The following is a 17,501-nucleotide window of genomic DNA, read 5'->3' on the forward strand; positions in this document are numbered from 1 at the left end:
AGCTTCGATTGATCTTCATCTTGGGTTTCTTCTTTGATGCGTTCTTCGAAAGCCTTCAATCTCCCAACAATGTCTTCGAATCCCGTTGAATTTAGATCCAACACTTGTTCTAACGAAGCTACGATGTGAATGAACTTCGTTCTTGGAAGTCCCTTCAGAAACTTCTTTACCAGCTTTGATGCTTCCATTATCTCTCCTAATGCGGCTGCTCTCGATGCTAAGCCTGAAAGTTTTCATGCGTAGTCATCCACCGTGTCTGTGTCTGTCATCTTTAGTTTGTCGAACTCAGACATCAAAGTTTGTAACCTTGCTTCTCTCACGCGATCAGCACCTAGGTTACGGGATTTGATAGCTTCCCAAATCTTCTTCGATGTATCATGTTCTCCAATCTGAAGTATTAGCGCCTCCGGGACTGATTGAAAGATTATAGCAATCGCCATATTGTTCTTCTTTGCATCGTTACTCCCTGGATCAATCGTATCCCAAACTTCGTATAAACGAAGCATCACTTTCATTCACATCGACCATACGGTGTAGTTGGTCGATGTTAGCATCGGACATCGTATGTCCTTATTCATCTCAAGACCTTTATCACGTGCTTGAGAATCGTCTCTCATGTTTTGATCGAAGTTACAACTCTTATAAACGACCTTCGAAACCTGGAGCTCTGATACCAATTAAAGTTGCACAAACACAAAGATGATAAGAACTTCTCTTCTTATTAGATTTAGAAACTCTCTCAAAACTAAACCTTTCAATGTGTTTCTCTTGATGAAACATCTCTCCATGAGAACTCTTTATATAGGAAGAAGCTACATCTTTTCCTAAAGGCGAAGCTACATCTTTTCTTAATAATAATATGGAAACGTTCCTAAGCTCGATATGTTTTCCTTTTTCCTTAACCCATCAAACTTCACTTTAATGAGTTAACTTGCTTTTTAAGTTAATTGGAATTATCCAACAGGGGAAGCAAATTTTTGAGGCAGAGCATGAATAAATAATTATCGCTTTATTATTATTACCAACCATATGACATTTTAATTTTTCTGATGGCCACATGAGAGCTCTTAAAATTTTACATGATTTTTTGGACGATTGTGGCTGAAAAAAGAAACTAATTATATTAAAAATGTGCATGGAACATTCGCACGTCTATCACTTTCGCATCCATGCAGTGTCATGACCGTGGGATTGTAGTTGTATATAAACCCGATGTATTCAAATATATCCATGGCAAGGGAAATGATATGTAGTTAGCTAACAATTTACAAGTATTCAGATAATAACTAGTAAGCCTAGATGTTTGGTTCAAAAAATAATTTTCTAATTTGTGTGTATTTAGATTTATTGATTGAGGATTGAAGACTTTGAAATTAAACTCTTCTAGTGATATTGAAAAAGAAAACTTATCACACTACTGTAGTTCCTATACTTTAATATCTTCCCAAACTATCATATTCAACATGATATAAGTTATTTAACATTTTTACGAAAAAGAAAAACATGATATGAGTGAGTTTCCATATTTATGTATGTTGTAAACATGAAGTTACTGCTAAATAAAATTCTGGTTAGCATGGTAAAAAATTGTGTATTTCTAAGAAAGGAAAGTATAGGAATAAAATTGTAAGAATGAAAAGAAATAGTTGTTCCATTCCATATTTAACAAGGAATAACTTTGTTCTTTGTTTCTCTAAAAAAAAAGGAATGGTAGGAAATGAGAAGGAAAAATTATTTATTATGAATGGTGTTTTTTTTTAGGAATGTTAGGGAATGAACTATTACTCGTCGTTCCTTGGTCACCATTCATACCTGACCGCAAAATGATATAAAACTCCTTTTGGTGGTATCGAAATTCTGAATCTATCAACGAAATTCACTTTATTGAAAATTTGCTTTAAGATTTAAAACCCAAATATGATCAAGATAACTTCTTCGCTTGTGTTCCCAATGATCTGTATTATCATGTTTTCTTTAGGTATGCATTTATCTTAAATTTATTCATAATTATTTTAAAACAAATTTTAATAATATTATTTAATTTCTACGGTATTTATTAGCATGTCCTAAATGTTGTAGTATTTTGTTGTGTTAGCCTTAATTAACATTAGCATTTATAATATTTCATTTATATTATATATCTTAGCATATATTATAAGTTTTCAGGTTTGAAGTAGTAGTTTCTCCTAAATACTTATACTTTCTATGTTATCTAACTGTTAAAACGTTTGTGTTTGATACAGTTGAGCAAAATATGAGTTGTTTGACAATTCTTGATGAACGTGGTGTCACCTGTGGTGCCACATGCAAGGATAGATTTGGACCAGCTACACGTTCTTTATTTGAGCCGGACGGTGGTATTTGGCGATGTGTTTGCATCTACCCATGTCCACTTTACATGAGTCCGAATTCTGCATTGCTTTAAAATCTCTCAGTCTTCTAAATGAATTATATTTTTATAAAACTCTCTTCAATAAAAATGGATAAATAAAAATGGATAAATAAAAATGTTTTTGGCAAAAGTATAAATCCTATTTTTCTAATCATGCCCGTACAAAGATGGTCTAGCTAGAAACGAGAAATGCTAAACAAAACCGGAACCATTGAGCCAAAGTGGATGCGTCCACAGTGTTGGGGGAGGGGTGGCATTATGCACGTCTTATTACCAATGTCAAACACTATTTTCCTGTTTGTAGGCTCAAGAATTTGGAGCTTGACAGATTACGGCAATGGTGAAGTTTTAGTTTGTGTACATGCATGTGTTACATATGGAAGAGATTATAAGAGTGATTTTAAGAACTTTTTTTTTGGTCCAGATCATCTTCTATTTCTCTCACGCTTACGGCATAAAATCTCATTTGACGACCGAGAATAATATTTATACGGAATAGATTATAATATTTAGCAATAAATCGGGTAGGATATTTTTCCGGTTTTATTTTAAGCACTGCAAGATTTTTATTGACTTATTTAGCTATTTATGTATTGAAAATGAACATGCTATTTGGGAAATAAATCAGTAAGAATATGTTTATTTTGGAATCATTAGTTTGCTATAAAATAGATTATCTAATATTCCCCGATGATATGCGAACAATTTACCCAGAGAAAGAGGTTTAGAAGAAAACTAGAAAACGTGAAAAAATGCAGAGGACAACTTCTCTTGTATTCCTTGTTAACTTCCTAATCATATTTACCTCAGGTATTGTTTTACATACATTCGATAAACTTACGGTTCATATATGATTATGTGATCACAATATATAACAAATTTTGATACTGTCGAAACTCGCTTCTTCATAAAAAAAAAGATGTCAGTGTAATTGTTATATGATGTCTTTTTGGAAGGATTAATTTTTATATAATTATAAGGATAAGGTATGTAAAATATAATATGTGAAAATCATTAAAAAAAATGTACAAATCTAACCGGTACAACGATAATAATATGTTTAATGTAATTTTTTTAATAATGTATTCAAATGTTGCAGTTGTAAATCAGAGTAGAGCAGCAACATGCGTTAAGACTGAAGGCCCTTGTGAGAACTGTGACCAGAAATGCCTGGCCAAATTCGGACCATCAGTTAACACCCAATGTGGGAATTCGCAGTGCTTATGCATCTACGAGTGCCCACCTTCACCGCCTAAAGTATGCAACGGTGGGGCAGGTCTCTGTTCTCAGAATTGTCCTGAAAAATGCTGTGATACGAATTGTGCAACAAAGTTTAATGGTGGACATGGATCTTGTGCCACGCTTGGTAATATTAATTTGTGCCAATGCGAGTACCCTTGTTAGAATCGGTTGATAAATTTTTAAACCAGATGGTTTTCTTTGATTATTGTAACCATAATAATGCGATAATATATAAAATTATTCTTATCATTCTCGGTTTGTGGAGACTTTCTGTGAACTGGAATTGAATCAATTTGCTATATTTTGGTAGGCATGATATAGTTTTGTTTGTTTTCTTACATACAGTAATCAACAAAAATTCTGACACCGAACAGACGCATCCAAAAATATATGTAAAACCATTTAAGTCCTAAATCCAAAATAAATTTAATACTTTGATTAGCCCTGAACATTTAGTTTTTGGTTTAGGTTCTAGTTTGGTTATTTGGTTCTAGAAGTTTAAAATGCATTGGGTATTTAGAAAACTCGGTTTGGTTTCAATTCAATTATTTTAGTTTTCGGTTATGTTCAGAAAATAAAATTGGAAATCGGCTAGTATCTGAAGTAATTTTAGATCTCATTCGGTTTCCTTTTTGGTTAATTTGAGTTAAAAGTCCAAAAATTCGAGTTTTCATATTAAATATCAATTTCTTTTTTTTTTTTGGGAGGAGGATTTTCGGATCAAAATTTGAATAATTCAGATAATTTTAAATATTCTCGATAAAAATATTCTAATTATTCATTTTTAGGTATTTCAGTTTATAAAACTAAATATAGTTAATATTTATGAAAAATATCCTGTTAATTCATATATTATAAGTTTTCTTGTTTGGAGTAGTAATTTCTCAAAATACTAATATTTTCTATGTTATCTAATTGTAAAAACGTTTGTGTTTGATACATTTGAGCAGAATATGAGTTGTTTGACATCCATTGTACTATTTGAGAAGTGATTTGCTATATAATAATGTTTTTTTTATAGGAAACATTCACAGACTCATGTAGACAATGTGAACCAAGGCGGCAACTCTGCATCTATGTGTACAACGAAAGATGGTTGTTTCTGAGCATTGCGTGCCAAGCGATCCGCCTTTATGTTTTCCGTCCTAGGTACATGAACGATATCTGAGTTGGTGAAGTTTCTTCTCAAAAACTTAATGTCTTCCAAGTAGCTTTCAAATGCTGGCCATTCCTCTGGTTCCGAAACCATCTTTACCAATTGAGAAAAATTCGTTGCAAACGTAACCCGAAACTGTCTTAAATTCTTCATGCATTCCATTGCCCAAATTAATGCCTCCATCTCCGCATGAAGAGGTGAGAGACATGCCCTTACATTACTTGCCTCTAACAAACCCTCAAACCCCGGTAGCGTGCTGAACCAACCTTGCTCTGAAAATAAATCCTTATCTTTCCAAGAACCGTCTGTGAAACATCATCTTCCTGTAGTCCATGAATTAGGTCTGATTTGTACTTCAGGTACCAACCTGGGATTATTGATAACATGTGCCTCAGCCCAAAGTGTTGATTCCAATTCTGCTAAGTTAAGCGTTTCCTTCGGATCAATATCAAGATTACTGAAAACTTTATTATTTCGGCCCTTCCAGATGTACCATAATATCCATGCAAACTGATGGTCCTCCATTTTTGGGTTAACTCTCCAAAACAGATGTTCCATATTAGCAAAAAGAAAGCCAATAGGAAAAAGGTTTGGGCTCGATGGAATCTTAGATAGTGCCACACTTGACGTGCAGGGGGGCATTCGAAAAACACATGATTTATTGATTCCTCTGGGTCTCCACACCGTGCACAACTTGTATATCCTTGTATTCCTCTCGATTTTAAATTTTTTGTCACTGCTATACAACATGTCAGCAGCTGCCATAAGAAATGCCTTAACTTCGGAGGACACTTCACTTTCCAACATAATGCCTTAAGTATGTCCACATTGGGGCCATAAAATTCTGGTGATTTTTCCTTGTCAGGATAGATCCTTTCTACTTGATACCATGATTGTACCGTGTATTTTTCATTATTAGTGAAATGCCAACCATTCCTATCTTCCATCTGATTTCTACTCAAAAGAATAATTTCAATCATTTTTGCATCATGGGGTTCCACCAAAGTCCTAATTGCCTGTAAATTTCATGTTCGGGATTCCTAATTAATGAGAGAATCCACTGTGAGGTCCGGGTAACTGTTATGAAAGTTTTTGTTAGCTGGTCTCGGGCGAGTGGATGGGATCCAAGGATCATTTCATACTGAAATAGATGACCATGTTCCAATCCTTTTGATTAGTCCTTACAAACCAGAGATCTAGCAGAGATAATACTCCTCCAGCCATATGACGGGGAATATGAGCGAATCGGTTCCAGAGGTGAAGCATTCATGTAGTACCGTCCTTTGAAAACTCGAGAGAAAAGAGCATTTGGCTTCTCGATCAGCCGCCACAATTGCTTTCCAAGCATCGCCATATTAAAATCAGTCAAATTCTTGAAGCCTAGCCCACCATTATCCTTATATACACATAATTTATCCCATGATTTCCAATGCCAAAACTGAGCTACTGCACTCGTTAGTTTCTTTACTGTCGCTTTCGGTAACCAATACACAGACATCACATGGTTTGGCAGAGCCGTGATCACCGATTTAATAATCACCTCTTTTCTCCCCTTGGTAAAAAATCTAAAAGTCCAACCATTCACCCTATTATTCAGACGATCTTGTACAAAACCAAACACTTGTACCTTAGATCCTCCTAGACTTTCTCGCAAGCCTAAATAAGAACCCATTCCGCCAAGGTTCTGAATCCCCAAAATATCTCTCAACTCCTGACGGCTGGATTCATCAATCTTATGTCCAAATTGAATTGAGGATTTCTGAAAATTAATTTGTTGCCCTGAAACAGCCTCATAATCCTTTAGTATGTTGAGAATAGTCTGATACTCTTCTTTGTTTGCATTACAAAAGAACAGACTATCATCTGCAAATAGCAAATGAGAAATTGCTGGACACACTCTTGCTACCTTCATACCGGTTAATTGTTTCACTCCCTCCGCCTTTTTTATATTTGTAATTAAAGCCTCAGTACACATAATAAATAAATAAGGAGATAAGGGATCCCCATGACATAATCCCCGCTGAGGGGTTATAAGGCCTCGTGGCTGCCCATTGAGAAGTACTCTATATTGAACTGAAGATATACACCCTCACATTAATTTAACCCAATGAGGATCAAATCTCATTTTGTGAAGGAGAGCCTCGATAAAATTTCATTCTATCCGATCATATGCCTTACTCATATCCGTTTTAATTGCCATAAACTTATTTTGACAAGACTTGTTGGTTCGCAAACCATGAAACATTTCCTGGGCAATAAGAATATTATCCGATATTCCTTCCTGCCACAAAAGCCGATTTTGTTTCCGAAATTAGACGGGGGAGACAACTTTTCAGCCTTTGATACAAAACTTTGGAGATAATCTTATAACGAACGTTACATAAACTTATCGGTCTTAATTCCGTCATCCTTGTAGGTCTCTCTATTTTTGGAATCATACAAATATTAGTTATGTTTAACCGTGGGTCCATATCTCCTGTGATCAAAAAATTATTCACCAACTCAACCAGATCCTTTTTAATGATATTCCAGGAGTGCTGAAAGAAGAGAGTTGTCATTCCATCCGGGCCTGGCGCTTTCTCTGGATGCATCATGAATAAAGCTTGTCAAACCTCTTCCTCCGTTGCTAATCGCAGTAGCATTTGATTCATCTGGGGAGAAATTGATGGCCCTATCTCCTCCAAAAAACTATCAAAATCGACATTAAATATAAATGTTAATGTCACAATTAACTTTAAGTCATGTCATCATTGTTAATATGTCATGTCATCATTTTTCTTTCAAAATCATCACCATAATGATTTTGAAAAAAAGATGATGACATGACATACTAACAATGATGACATGGCTTGAAGTTAATTGTGACATTGACATTTATATTTAATGTTGATCTTTGGTAAGTTTTTTAAAATATGGTAACAAATCATATACCATCATTAATATAACTATAAATAATATAATTGTAGAGATACAAATATAAATATAAATAATTTTCGAAATATTATTTAATTATATATTTTCTATACATATATATATGTATATTATTATTAAATATAAATATAAATTTAAAATATTTTTTTTATCTTCATTTGTACATGTAATTAAATTAAAATTAAATATTAAATATTGTAATAAAATTTAAAATTGAACAAAACTTTATTTTTAATATAGTTAAAAACCGGTCAATTCAAAAACAAAAAACGTATTGATGAATAAATGATTTGCATTGACAAAAATTATTTCTCTGTTTAATTGTATCTTTTTAGAGATGTCACTATTTTGTGAAAAATCTAACCAAAACTGCTAAATATTATATATCTGTAATAAGAGAGATTTGAGAAATTTTTTTGGTCCATATCATCATCTATTTCTCTCACACTTTTGGCATAAAATCTCATTTGACGACAGAGAATAATATTTACTAGGTTAAGACCCGCGCCTTGCGCGGGATCAACATTATATATATAAATTATTTTATGTATTAAATATTTTTACATATTATAAAATAATAAATATATATTAAATAATTAAAAGTCAGTAACCATTAAAAATATAATTAAATTGGTGCAAACATATAAATCAATTGTATTAATCCAATTTTTATTTTATTTGATAGGATATGTTATTAAATTTAAATTATACTAACATAGATAATATATTTTAGTATATTTTTAATATTAATGTCTATTAAATATTGATTTATACTCATATAGTTTTTTGATCATTTGTATCTTTTATAGTAAAAAATTTAAATTACTGATAACAAAATTTTCATTGTGGGATTAATAGTTTTAGTAATTTATAATTAAAAAAAAATAAGTTGTCAATGATCGTTCAAAAAAATTGTTCAAAGCAAATTTTGAAACTAAAATATTGTATTTTATAAGGTTTATAGTTTAATTTAAAACGATATATATATTAATCTTATTAATTAATTAAATTAGACTTTTTACTTATATAATTTTTGTAATCGTTTGTATTTTGTCATAACAAAAATTTTAAACCATGGATCATAAAATTTGAATGTAAGACTTTTAATAGTTTTAGTAATTTATAGCCGTTTGTAAAAATTTAAAATATAACATATACATAAAAATCTATATTTTTATTATATGGTTATTGTGGTTATTTAATTTATTTAATATTAATTTATTTAATAGCTTAAAATTAAACAAATATGATAGAAGATACACTATTTTTTATCAAATCTTTATTATTCAAAATCATTAATTGCCATATATACTTTAGCCACATTAGGAAATTCCGTAAATTTTATTTAAGGAAATAATAAAATACATTAATGATAAATTTATTGTTAGTTTAATAAAAAAACTTATTATATAATTAGATGGGCCAACATATTTCTCTAATGATTCTAAGAATCATTCAAGTGATGACACGTGGCTATAAAAAGAAGTTGTAATGCTTCTCAAATAATATATAGGGGATACGGAAGTACTTTTATTGACCATACCGTTTTAGCAATAAATCAGTGTATTTGTCAAGATCATCATAGTATTGACCCAACAAAAGACCATCATAATAACTTTATTTTATAACGGACGGACGGAAAAACAAATGTCCTTACTTGAAAAAAAAAATCTTTAAGTTGGAGTCTACATATTGCCTTTAAATAGATAACAAATGTCCCGACAATATACAAACAAATACCTCAGAGAAAGGTAAGCTTAGAAGAAAACTAGTAAACGTGAAAATATGGAGAGAATAACTCCACTTGTATTACTTGTTAGCCTACTTATCATTTCTGCCTCAGGTATTATTATATCTCTCAATTGTTATGTTTATTTTATTTATTTGCCGCATTTTTCATACAGTTTCAAAAGTTTTTTAATATAATTTTGTGATCACATTTATTTTATGATAAGTTTAATGATGTGTACAATGTTACAGTTGTGAATCAGACTAGAGCAGATATATGCGTCGATGGACTAGGCACTTGCGAAAACTGCGACCAGAGATGCAAGTCCAAACACGGGCCATCAGGCCACGGAGACTGTGATGACCGCTCTACTGGGGTGCCTATGTGCAGGTGCCACTACCAATGTGAACCACCCTCGCTGACGTCGACTCCACTCAATACTTGCAATGGTGGGGCCGGTTTATGTAGTGTAAATTGTCCCCAAAAATGTTGCGATATTAACTGTGCACTTAAGTTTATAGGTGGAAGTGGGATGTGTTTAACCCTCGGTAATACTAGCGTTTGCCAGTGCAAGTATCCTTGTTAAAGCTGGCTGACAAAATTGTAAACCAACTATTTTATATGTAGGACGATGATAAAATAATAACAATTTCCATTATTATTGGTTTGTGGATGGTGTTGTTTTTATGAATTGAATTGATCAACGTAGCTAAATTTTTTTATTATATCTTTTTTTTTAAACAATTTTTTTTGTACATATTGTTTAGTTTCTGGTGCAAAAGAATCTTTGTAATCATCGGAAATTATGACAATATATCTTGAGACATCGCGAATGAACTAAATAAACCAAAGCATAACCCTTTATTTCAAAATACAAAAAAGTGACCACCCAATAATGTTGTACGTAGATTTTTATGTTACAAAAAATAATAATGTTGTACGTACACATGGATATCTCCTCTAAACTCTGTATATTATGAAGCAACAAGAAATGCTCTATACTCGTAAACTTTGAAAATTTTGAGATTTCATTATTACTGGTTCTTGGATTTCAAAAATCTTAATAGAATTCATTGTTGTTGGTATAAGAATTGTCAAAATTCATTCAAATTCTTTATTATTCAAATTTTTTAGTTATTATTGATTCTCTAATTTTAATTAAATCTAGTGTTATTGGGAGGTGAATTCTATTCATTTTTATTCATTAGACTCAATTTTCAAAATATCATATGTATCCATGTGATTTTCAGAATCTATGTGATACAATAACTAGAAAACAAAATAGTTATACTTACCAAATATCTATTGCACTTTAAATCCAAGTTATATGTCCAAAACTATAATCCATTACATTTTATATACTTTTACATTTTTGGATATATAATTCTTTTTATATTTTTTTACCATCTTTGAATATATAATTATATTTATAAATATTAGAAAAAATTAAAAAAAAAAATTAAAACAGTTTCAAAAAGCATTTTATAATTAAAAAAAAGAAATTTTGACAGAAAATTTGGAAAAAACAAAAGAATATTAGCCAATCTAAAAAAATATGATCAAATTTCATAAGTCAATGTATATAAATTTTCACAATCTACATAACTTTAATAAATTTATCAATTTTTAAAATTCACAAACTCTATACAAATTTATCTCTCAATAAATAAAACTACAGGATCTAAACCAAAATTCTCCAAAACAATATATAACATATCCGGCTAATATATACTCTCTCCGTTCCTTAAAGTTACATATTATAGATTTTTCACACGTTTTAATAAAACACATTAAATTTACATATTTTTTTTGTGTTTATCTTTTTCCATAATTTTAAGCCAATAAAAATTCAACTAGTGCGTTTAAGTTTTTTGAAGTTTGCAACTAGTTAATTTAATATGTAACTTTAAAGAACGGAGGGAGTATAATATAATTTAGTTGTGCTTTCAATCGAATGCTTAATGCTTCATATTTTTTACAGTTTTAAGTACTATATAAACTAAGGTCAGCAAAACATGTACCAAAAAGATTATGTTTTAACACAGTAATGTAAAATATTCTTTGTTGGTAAATGGTTGAGTCCATACTTTACGAAGAGCAGGAAGTAGAGACCATTTTATAGTTAGAACCAGTTGATGCATGCAGAATAGAGTAATATTTAACATTTTAATGTCCGAAAGCCTATCTAATTACCACCATCCAAATAAAAATACGAAAGTAAACTGATTCCGTTTTATTGATTTGTTTCATTTATAACTTTTTAAAAAAAAATTAGCAAGGATACTGGCATTTGCACAGTCTAGAGTTGCCAATGCTCTCACAAAATCCAGATCCACCAAGATACTTTTGTGCACAGTTTTGATTGCATGCACTGCTGCACAAGCCAGTCCCACCGTAGCATTGTTTGTGATGTGGAGGAGTTGGTGATGGCGGTCCGCACGTGTAATAGCACGTGCAAAGTTGGTTTCTGTTGTCGCAACTTGCTTGGCCTGTTGGCCCGTGTTTAGCCTTGCATCTCTCATCACATTGTAGACAACTACCTAGAGGGTCTTGGCATGAGTTTGCCTTCACCTTATTAGCAACTGTAAAAAGTGTTCTTTAGTACATGGAAAATAAATCACTGATAGAAACATTTATCTATGAAAATAAAATTTGAAAATAAAACGTATTTAAAGAGCAGAATGTACTGTAACGAAAAGTTATTTTTGAGATCATAATGCAGAAAAAGATACATTCAATATTGAAAAAACATAAAAATTATAGACCAAATAGCATAAAAGAGCAAAATGATGCAGCCAAATTACTGATAGTGTACTAAATTGGTAGAAGAATTTGGCTAAATGTAACTCAGTTTATCAAGCATGTGATCAAAACAATACTCTCTCCATCTCAGTTTAAAATAAATCATTGTATGAAATAAAAACAAAATATTATTTTAAAAAACCTTTTGGACTATTTAGTTATCTTAAGATGCATTGGAACAGGTTACCAGAAAAGTTAGAAAGTCTCAAGTATACACCGCCTAATTATTTATTAATAATAATAACTAATAATAAAAAAAAATTACCGGAAAAAAGCATGACAAAGAAGATGATTACAACCACAAGTGAAAATGTATTCTTCATATTTTCTAGTTTTTTTCTTTGATAATTGGTTGAGACAATTATTGGTATACCATTGGAACATCTAGCTGGTATATATATAGTGTAGTGCGCCAATAGCAAATTATATGTAATGATTTGTTTCCAAAAGAAATGGTCATTTCTGCTGAATGCTGAATATTGATGATAACATCGAATTAATTTCTTAGTCAAAACAAAAAGCATCGAATTAATTTCTCAAAGTTCAAACATACATTTGAAGTCAAATGCCAAAATGAGCCACAAACATTTGTAGTCAAACTTCTAAAGAGACATAAATGGATACTAGATGGAATATAATGATATTTTGTATGATATTTTTTTTGTAAAAACTAAAAATATTTGTAAAAGTATCTTTCAACACAGTGGTAATCTTTTGGGAGTATGTATCCACATCAGTATTGGTTCGATTTTTCCTTATAACTAAATTATCATTACTTGGCCAGTATAGATTAGGTTTCGGTCCAAAGTGGTTTATACGGTGTGCCGTAATAGATGATCGGTTCATTCTCTGACATTAGTCAGAAAGTATTCTAAACTCGGATTAAACAGCATGTTACGCTTTTGGCTAGTCCACTCTGTAGACGTTAGCCGACCGGATCAGCCATAAAACATATAAAATAGTATCTTTCAGCATACTATTTTTAGACCAAATATATATTTTCAGCTTACCGTCTTACTTATTTTATAACAAACCTTACAAATCTTTAAATTATATGTAAAAGGAATGTTGAATATTATTACTGTTGTTTTATTTAATTACAAAATATTATGTTATTTATTTTGAGTTTTGATTATCCTTCATATGTGCAAAATATATTCGTATTAATAGACATGGACAAACGGATCCTCGAGTCAGGTTTATATTAGGTTCTTTCAGGTTTGAGTTCTTCGGATCCAACTAGGTATTTAAAAAATTTGGTTTGATTTCGAGTTGGGTCTTCTCGGATCCTGGTTGGTTCGAATAGACAATTTTTATACATGTAAAGAACCTCTATATTCAGATATATTTGATTCGGTTTTCAAGTCTTTTAGGTATTTTCGACTTTTTCATGTTTTCAGATCAGTTACTTTATAATTTTTAGGTTTATTTTATAATTTTCGGGTATAATTTGGATAACTCGAATCTATTTTATCCTATTCTAAATTTGCACTCGGACTTTTTGTAACCCGCAACTTAAATACTCGATATATCACAAATCCATAAGAATAAAAACCAATTTTTTTTTGTAATAGATATTAGGGTAGGATTATTAAAATTAGAATCCACTATTACCCTATAGGATCTAGGGTTCAGTTCAGGCGGGACTCAAGACCCATGATCCTCCATATAAGATCCAGTAGGATAAAATGACATTACATGTACCGACCCGAATCGGTTTTTGGGGTCATTTCCAATTCGGATCTTCGGATTCAGATAAAATATACAGTACTATGGATTAATTTAAAACCTATTTTAAGTAATTAATTATTATTTTTCATTTGCTTTTTGATGATGACATGCGAAAACCAGCAATGATAACATCACGTACTTGTCTCATGTCACCTAATCCCAGAGCAGTCGGCAGAAAAGATATGTATTTCATTGTAGTTCTTATGTTCCTAAGCTTCAGTTGACACTATAAACTTGAAAAAATATTATGAAAATGCATTATACACAACCTAAGACTTTATAATGCAAGATAAGAAAAACAACTCCCAAACACAATAGCATAACTACCAAATGGTTAAAACGGCTAGAATCAACGAAAACAAAGTTTAAAACATACACAAATCACAAATATCAAGCGCATTCATCCTTCAACAACATCGACTTGAGTTGGATCAGGTCTGTGTTATCCAACCGGATGTCCCTCTTATCATGAAGAATTTTTTTTATAGATAAAGAATATCAAAGCGTTCAAAATGCATATAGAGGAAAAGATAATCATCTTTATTTAGTTTCATGAAATTTGCGGATTTGTTCTTCTCTCTTCATTTTCGTTTAAACTACTTTCCCTTTTGTTAGAAAATAATCCATGTTTCGAATAATTTGTTACTGCATATATATGCCAAATGTTGTATATGCGCACATGAGATAGCTAGAATTAATATATCTTGCCCATTGTATTAATCACTTTTTCCTGCAAATTATTATATAATATAAGTATTCATGATTTTCTTATCTAAGTATGAAAAATGGTTTTTGATGTAAATATAATTAAGGAAAATATGAAGCTGCTTTACATATGTTGGGATATGTATGATGAACTTAAAAGATTGCGATATTATGTATCTTGCATATCAGAATTTGGACAAAAGCCCACTGGCGTATGCAACTTTTAGAAAAATCGTGGACGGTGTTTGCTCTCAGCCTCTCTCACCTCTGTCCAGCTGATAGAGTTCATACGTCTTTCATGGGAAAAGGCTCAATTTCGCAAAATATATAAGCTAAGGTTATAATCCTCATGATATATTGTATTGGTTCTTCGTTTCTTGTAATAATATATTGTCAAAATATTACTATTTAATGTTAATAAAAAATAATATTATAATGGATGAGAACTGAATTGTCTCAGTTTTTCCTTATCTTACAATGTTTGTCTCAGAAGTGAAACCAAATGTAGACCAAGTCTCCTGGTTCAAATTTACATACATGATTTATAAAACCTCCAAAACAATATATAGTATATGTATCCGGCTAATATAATAGACAATTGTGGTCGGATTCGGAAATAATCCAAGTCTCTCAGCTGGATGGATGTGTGATGCTTAATGTGCCTTTACAGTTTACGTAGTAAACTAGGGTCAGCAAATTAAAACATGTTATAAAAAGATTATGTTTGAACACAGTAGTGTTAAATATTTGTTGTCGGTAAATGTTGAGTCCATCTTTTTGGAGATGAGGAAGTAAAGGCCAAGTTTATAGTTAGAACCAGGTGATAGGTGATGTAAGATAGAGTAATTAACATTTTTCATGTCCCAAAAGCCTAAATATTTACATACTTATCTATACTATTAAAACAGAAAAATTTTTAAAAAATCTACTAATTAAAAGTTGTTGGACCCTTTTATTAGACTTTTTTTTTGTCATACAATTAATTACTCTAACTATATACAATTAATAAATCTAACAACGCATTTATCTTTTTCGGTTACCATGAAAAATTAATAAAATCCCCTAATATCGTGAGATCACAATCATTTGTTGTGTGTGGACCGAAATAGATATTTGAAATATTTTTCATGTCAAGATTGGTTTGGAATAATAACTCAAATACATATTAAATACATGTAATATTTGGGTACGTAGCATGTCTAGGTCGGTTCAGATATTTTAAGTCAGAAAAAGATTAGAAATACTTGAAAACTTACAGAGTGATCTGAAACTTGAAAAGTATTAAAAAGCCTACCAAATACTCAAAATATATTAAAATACCTGCTAAAGATCTAAAATGCTTTGCGAGATATAACCCGAGAAATTGAAAAATACCCAAACTTTTATCTGAATATCCGAAATATATTTTAAAAATTATAACTGAAAACTCAAACCCAAAAGAAAAACATCTATAATATCAAAAACATATCTGAAATACTCAAATGTACATAATATACTCAAAACACTTCATGTACTTTGGGTACCCGACCGAATCATGGGTAGGATCCAAACTAAGCCAAGATATATTGGTCCAACAAAATACCCAATATATACATTTCCTTGGACTCGGATCCGATCAATTTTTTTGGATTCGAGTAAATGCCTAGGCTTAAGTTAGAGAGAGAGTTATATAAATATATATACAAAATCTCAAATAAACTAATTCATATTATTTTAAACAGATTTTCTTCTCGGTATAATACGATTTTGTAACATAGTAATGTACAACAATCCCAAAATATTAATTCATATTAAACTTTGTCTATAATCTAAAATCCGTCCTTTCGAAGCGCGGGTCAAAATCTAGTATATGTTAAAAAAAAAAAATTTGTCCTAATGTTTAAATTTCTTGTCAACATATATTAAATATTAATACACCATAGTCTAGATGGCTACCATATAAAATTTGGCAACTGTTATCACTAGTATTTTTACCGGAGTTTTAATTTGTGTTACAGTTATCAGAAAATATGCTCCTCCACCAAATTTTTTTGGATAAATGATTAAGATTTATTACCATTTTAATTTTTGATAGCGATACAGAGTAACTCGTAACAGACTAATCAAATAACGAGTTAAACAACACCGAATGCAAGAAAAACGACTAATGATCGAAAAACGCCAAAACCCAAGGATCTCTGAAACTTTCAAACCCGATCTTCCGATAACGTTACAAGGTACGAAGCCAAGAATTCCAACAAAGTTTATGAGTAATCTTTTGACCGGCGATATTCAACACCACGAACTTAGTGAAAACCGACGACACGAATCCAATAAAAACCGACAATGCTCCTCCACCAAAATCCCCTATAAAATTATTTTTACTATTTACTACCACTGCCGACATCAAAACTGTAAAAGTTACTACAAGAAGCAAAATGCTATATAGAACAAATAATATCGATATACATACATATCTATATAGTAAAAGAAACAAAAGGTATGAAAGGCCAACTAAAATATATAAACTATAGTTCATTGTATACATAATATAATAGTTAGCTGAGGAATGCAAACTTTACATTTCGTATTTGTAGTTTATATTGTATGAAAAAAAAAAGAGAATGCAAACAAGACACTTGTTCCGATTGTTTGCTAAACAGTATAAACACCGATCGAATCTGAGATCATATAGTCAAGAAACACAAATATTTTTCTAATGTTACGTAAGCTAAGCGCTATGAAATTTATTCGGTGGTTGTAAATCTCGAGATTAGTATTATATTTTTAGTAAAAGTAGACAATAAAAGAGAACTCAATTAAGGGGAAAAAAC

The 17,501-nt window shown here is 31.0% G+C and overlaps 3 protein-coding genes across 3 annotated transcripts; 2 read left to right on the forward strand and 1 right to left on the reverse strand.

Annotated features, from left to right (window-relative positions):
• Positions 1-3,100: 3,100 nt before the first annotated feature.
• LOC106305445 (defensin-like protein 182) lies at positions 3,101-3,855 on the forward strand. Its single transcript, XM_013741813.1, has 2 exons — positions 3,101-3,202; positions 3,492-3,855. The coding sequence occupies exons 1-2, from the start codon at positions 3,145-3,147 to the stop codon at positions 3,794-3,796; spliced, it is 363 nt and encodes a 120-aa protein (XP_013597267.1). The 5' UTR covers positions 3,101-3,144; the 3' UTR covers positions 3,797-3,855.
• A 5,616-nt stretch (positions 3,856-9,471) lies between these two features.
• On the forward strand, positions 9,472-10,072 carry LOC106305481 (defensin-like protein 182). The gene is made up of 2 exons (XM_013741845.1): positions 9,472-9,564; positions 9,702-10,072. Exons 1-2 carry the CDS (start codon positions 9,507-9,509, stop codon positions 10,034-10,036), a joined length of 393 nt encoding a protein of 130 aa, XP_013597299.1. The 5' UTR covers positions 9,472-9,506; the 3' UTR covers positions 10,037-10,072.
• A 1,649-nt stretch (positions 10,073-11,721) lies between these two features.
• LOC106305466 (defensin-like protein 183) lies at positions 11,722-12,598 on the reverse strand. The gene is made up of 2 exons (XM_013741831.1): positions 12,518-12,598; positions 11,722-12,032 (listed from the first exon to the last, which is right to left on the reverse strand). The coding sequence occupies exons 1-2, from the start codon at positions 12,573-12,575 to the stop codon at positions 11,722-11,724; spliced, it is 369 nt and encodes a 122-aa protein (XP_013597285.1). The 5' UTR covers positions 12,576-12,598.
• Positions 12,599-17,501: the final 4,903 nt, after the last annotated feature.

This window comes from Brassica oleracea, chromosome C7, assembly GCF_000695525.1.
Source record: "Brassica oleracea var. oleracea cultivar TO1000 chromosome C7, BOL, whole genome shotgun sequence".
NCBI classification, from domain to species: Eukaryota; Viridiplantae; Streptophyta; class Magnoliopsida; order Brassicales; family Brassicaceae; genus Brassica; species Brassica oleracea.

Bases quoted from the DNA above. Each gene is read 5' to 3' on its own strand.
- LOC106305445 (XM_013741813.1), top strand. From the start codon at position 3,145: ATGCAGAGGACAACTTCTCTTGTATTCCTTGTTAACTTCCTAATCATA. The intron at 3,203-3,491 runs GTATTGTTTTAC...CAAATGTTGCAG, and splicing joins CCTAATCATATTTACCTCAG to TTGTAAATCAGAGTAGAGCA.
- LOC106305481 (XM_013741845.1), top strand. From the start codon at position 9,507: ATGGAGAGAATAACTCCACTTGTATTACTTGTTAGCCTACTTATCATT. The intron at 9,565-9,701 runs GTATTATTATAT...ACAATGTTACAG, and splicing joins ACTTATCATTTCTGCCTCAG to TTGTGAATCAGACTAGAGCA.
- LOC106305466 (XM_013741831.1), bottom strand. From the start codon at position 12,575: ATGAAGAATACATTTTCACTTGTGGTTGTAATCATCTTCTTTGTCATG. The intron at 12,033-12,517 runs GTAATTTTTTTT...CACTTTTTACAG, and splicing joins CTTTGTCATGCTTTTTTCCG to TTGCTAATAAGGTGAAGGCA.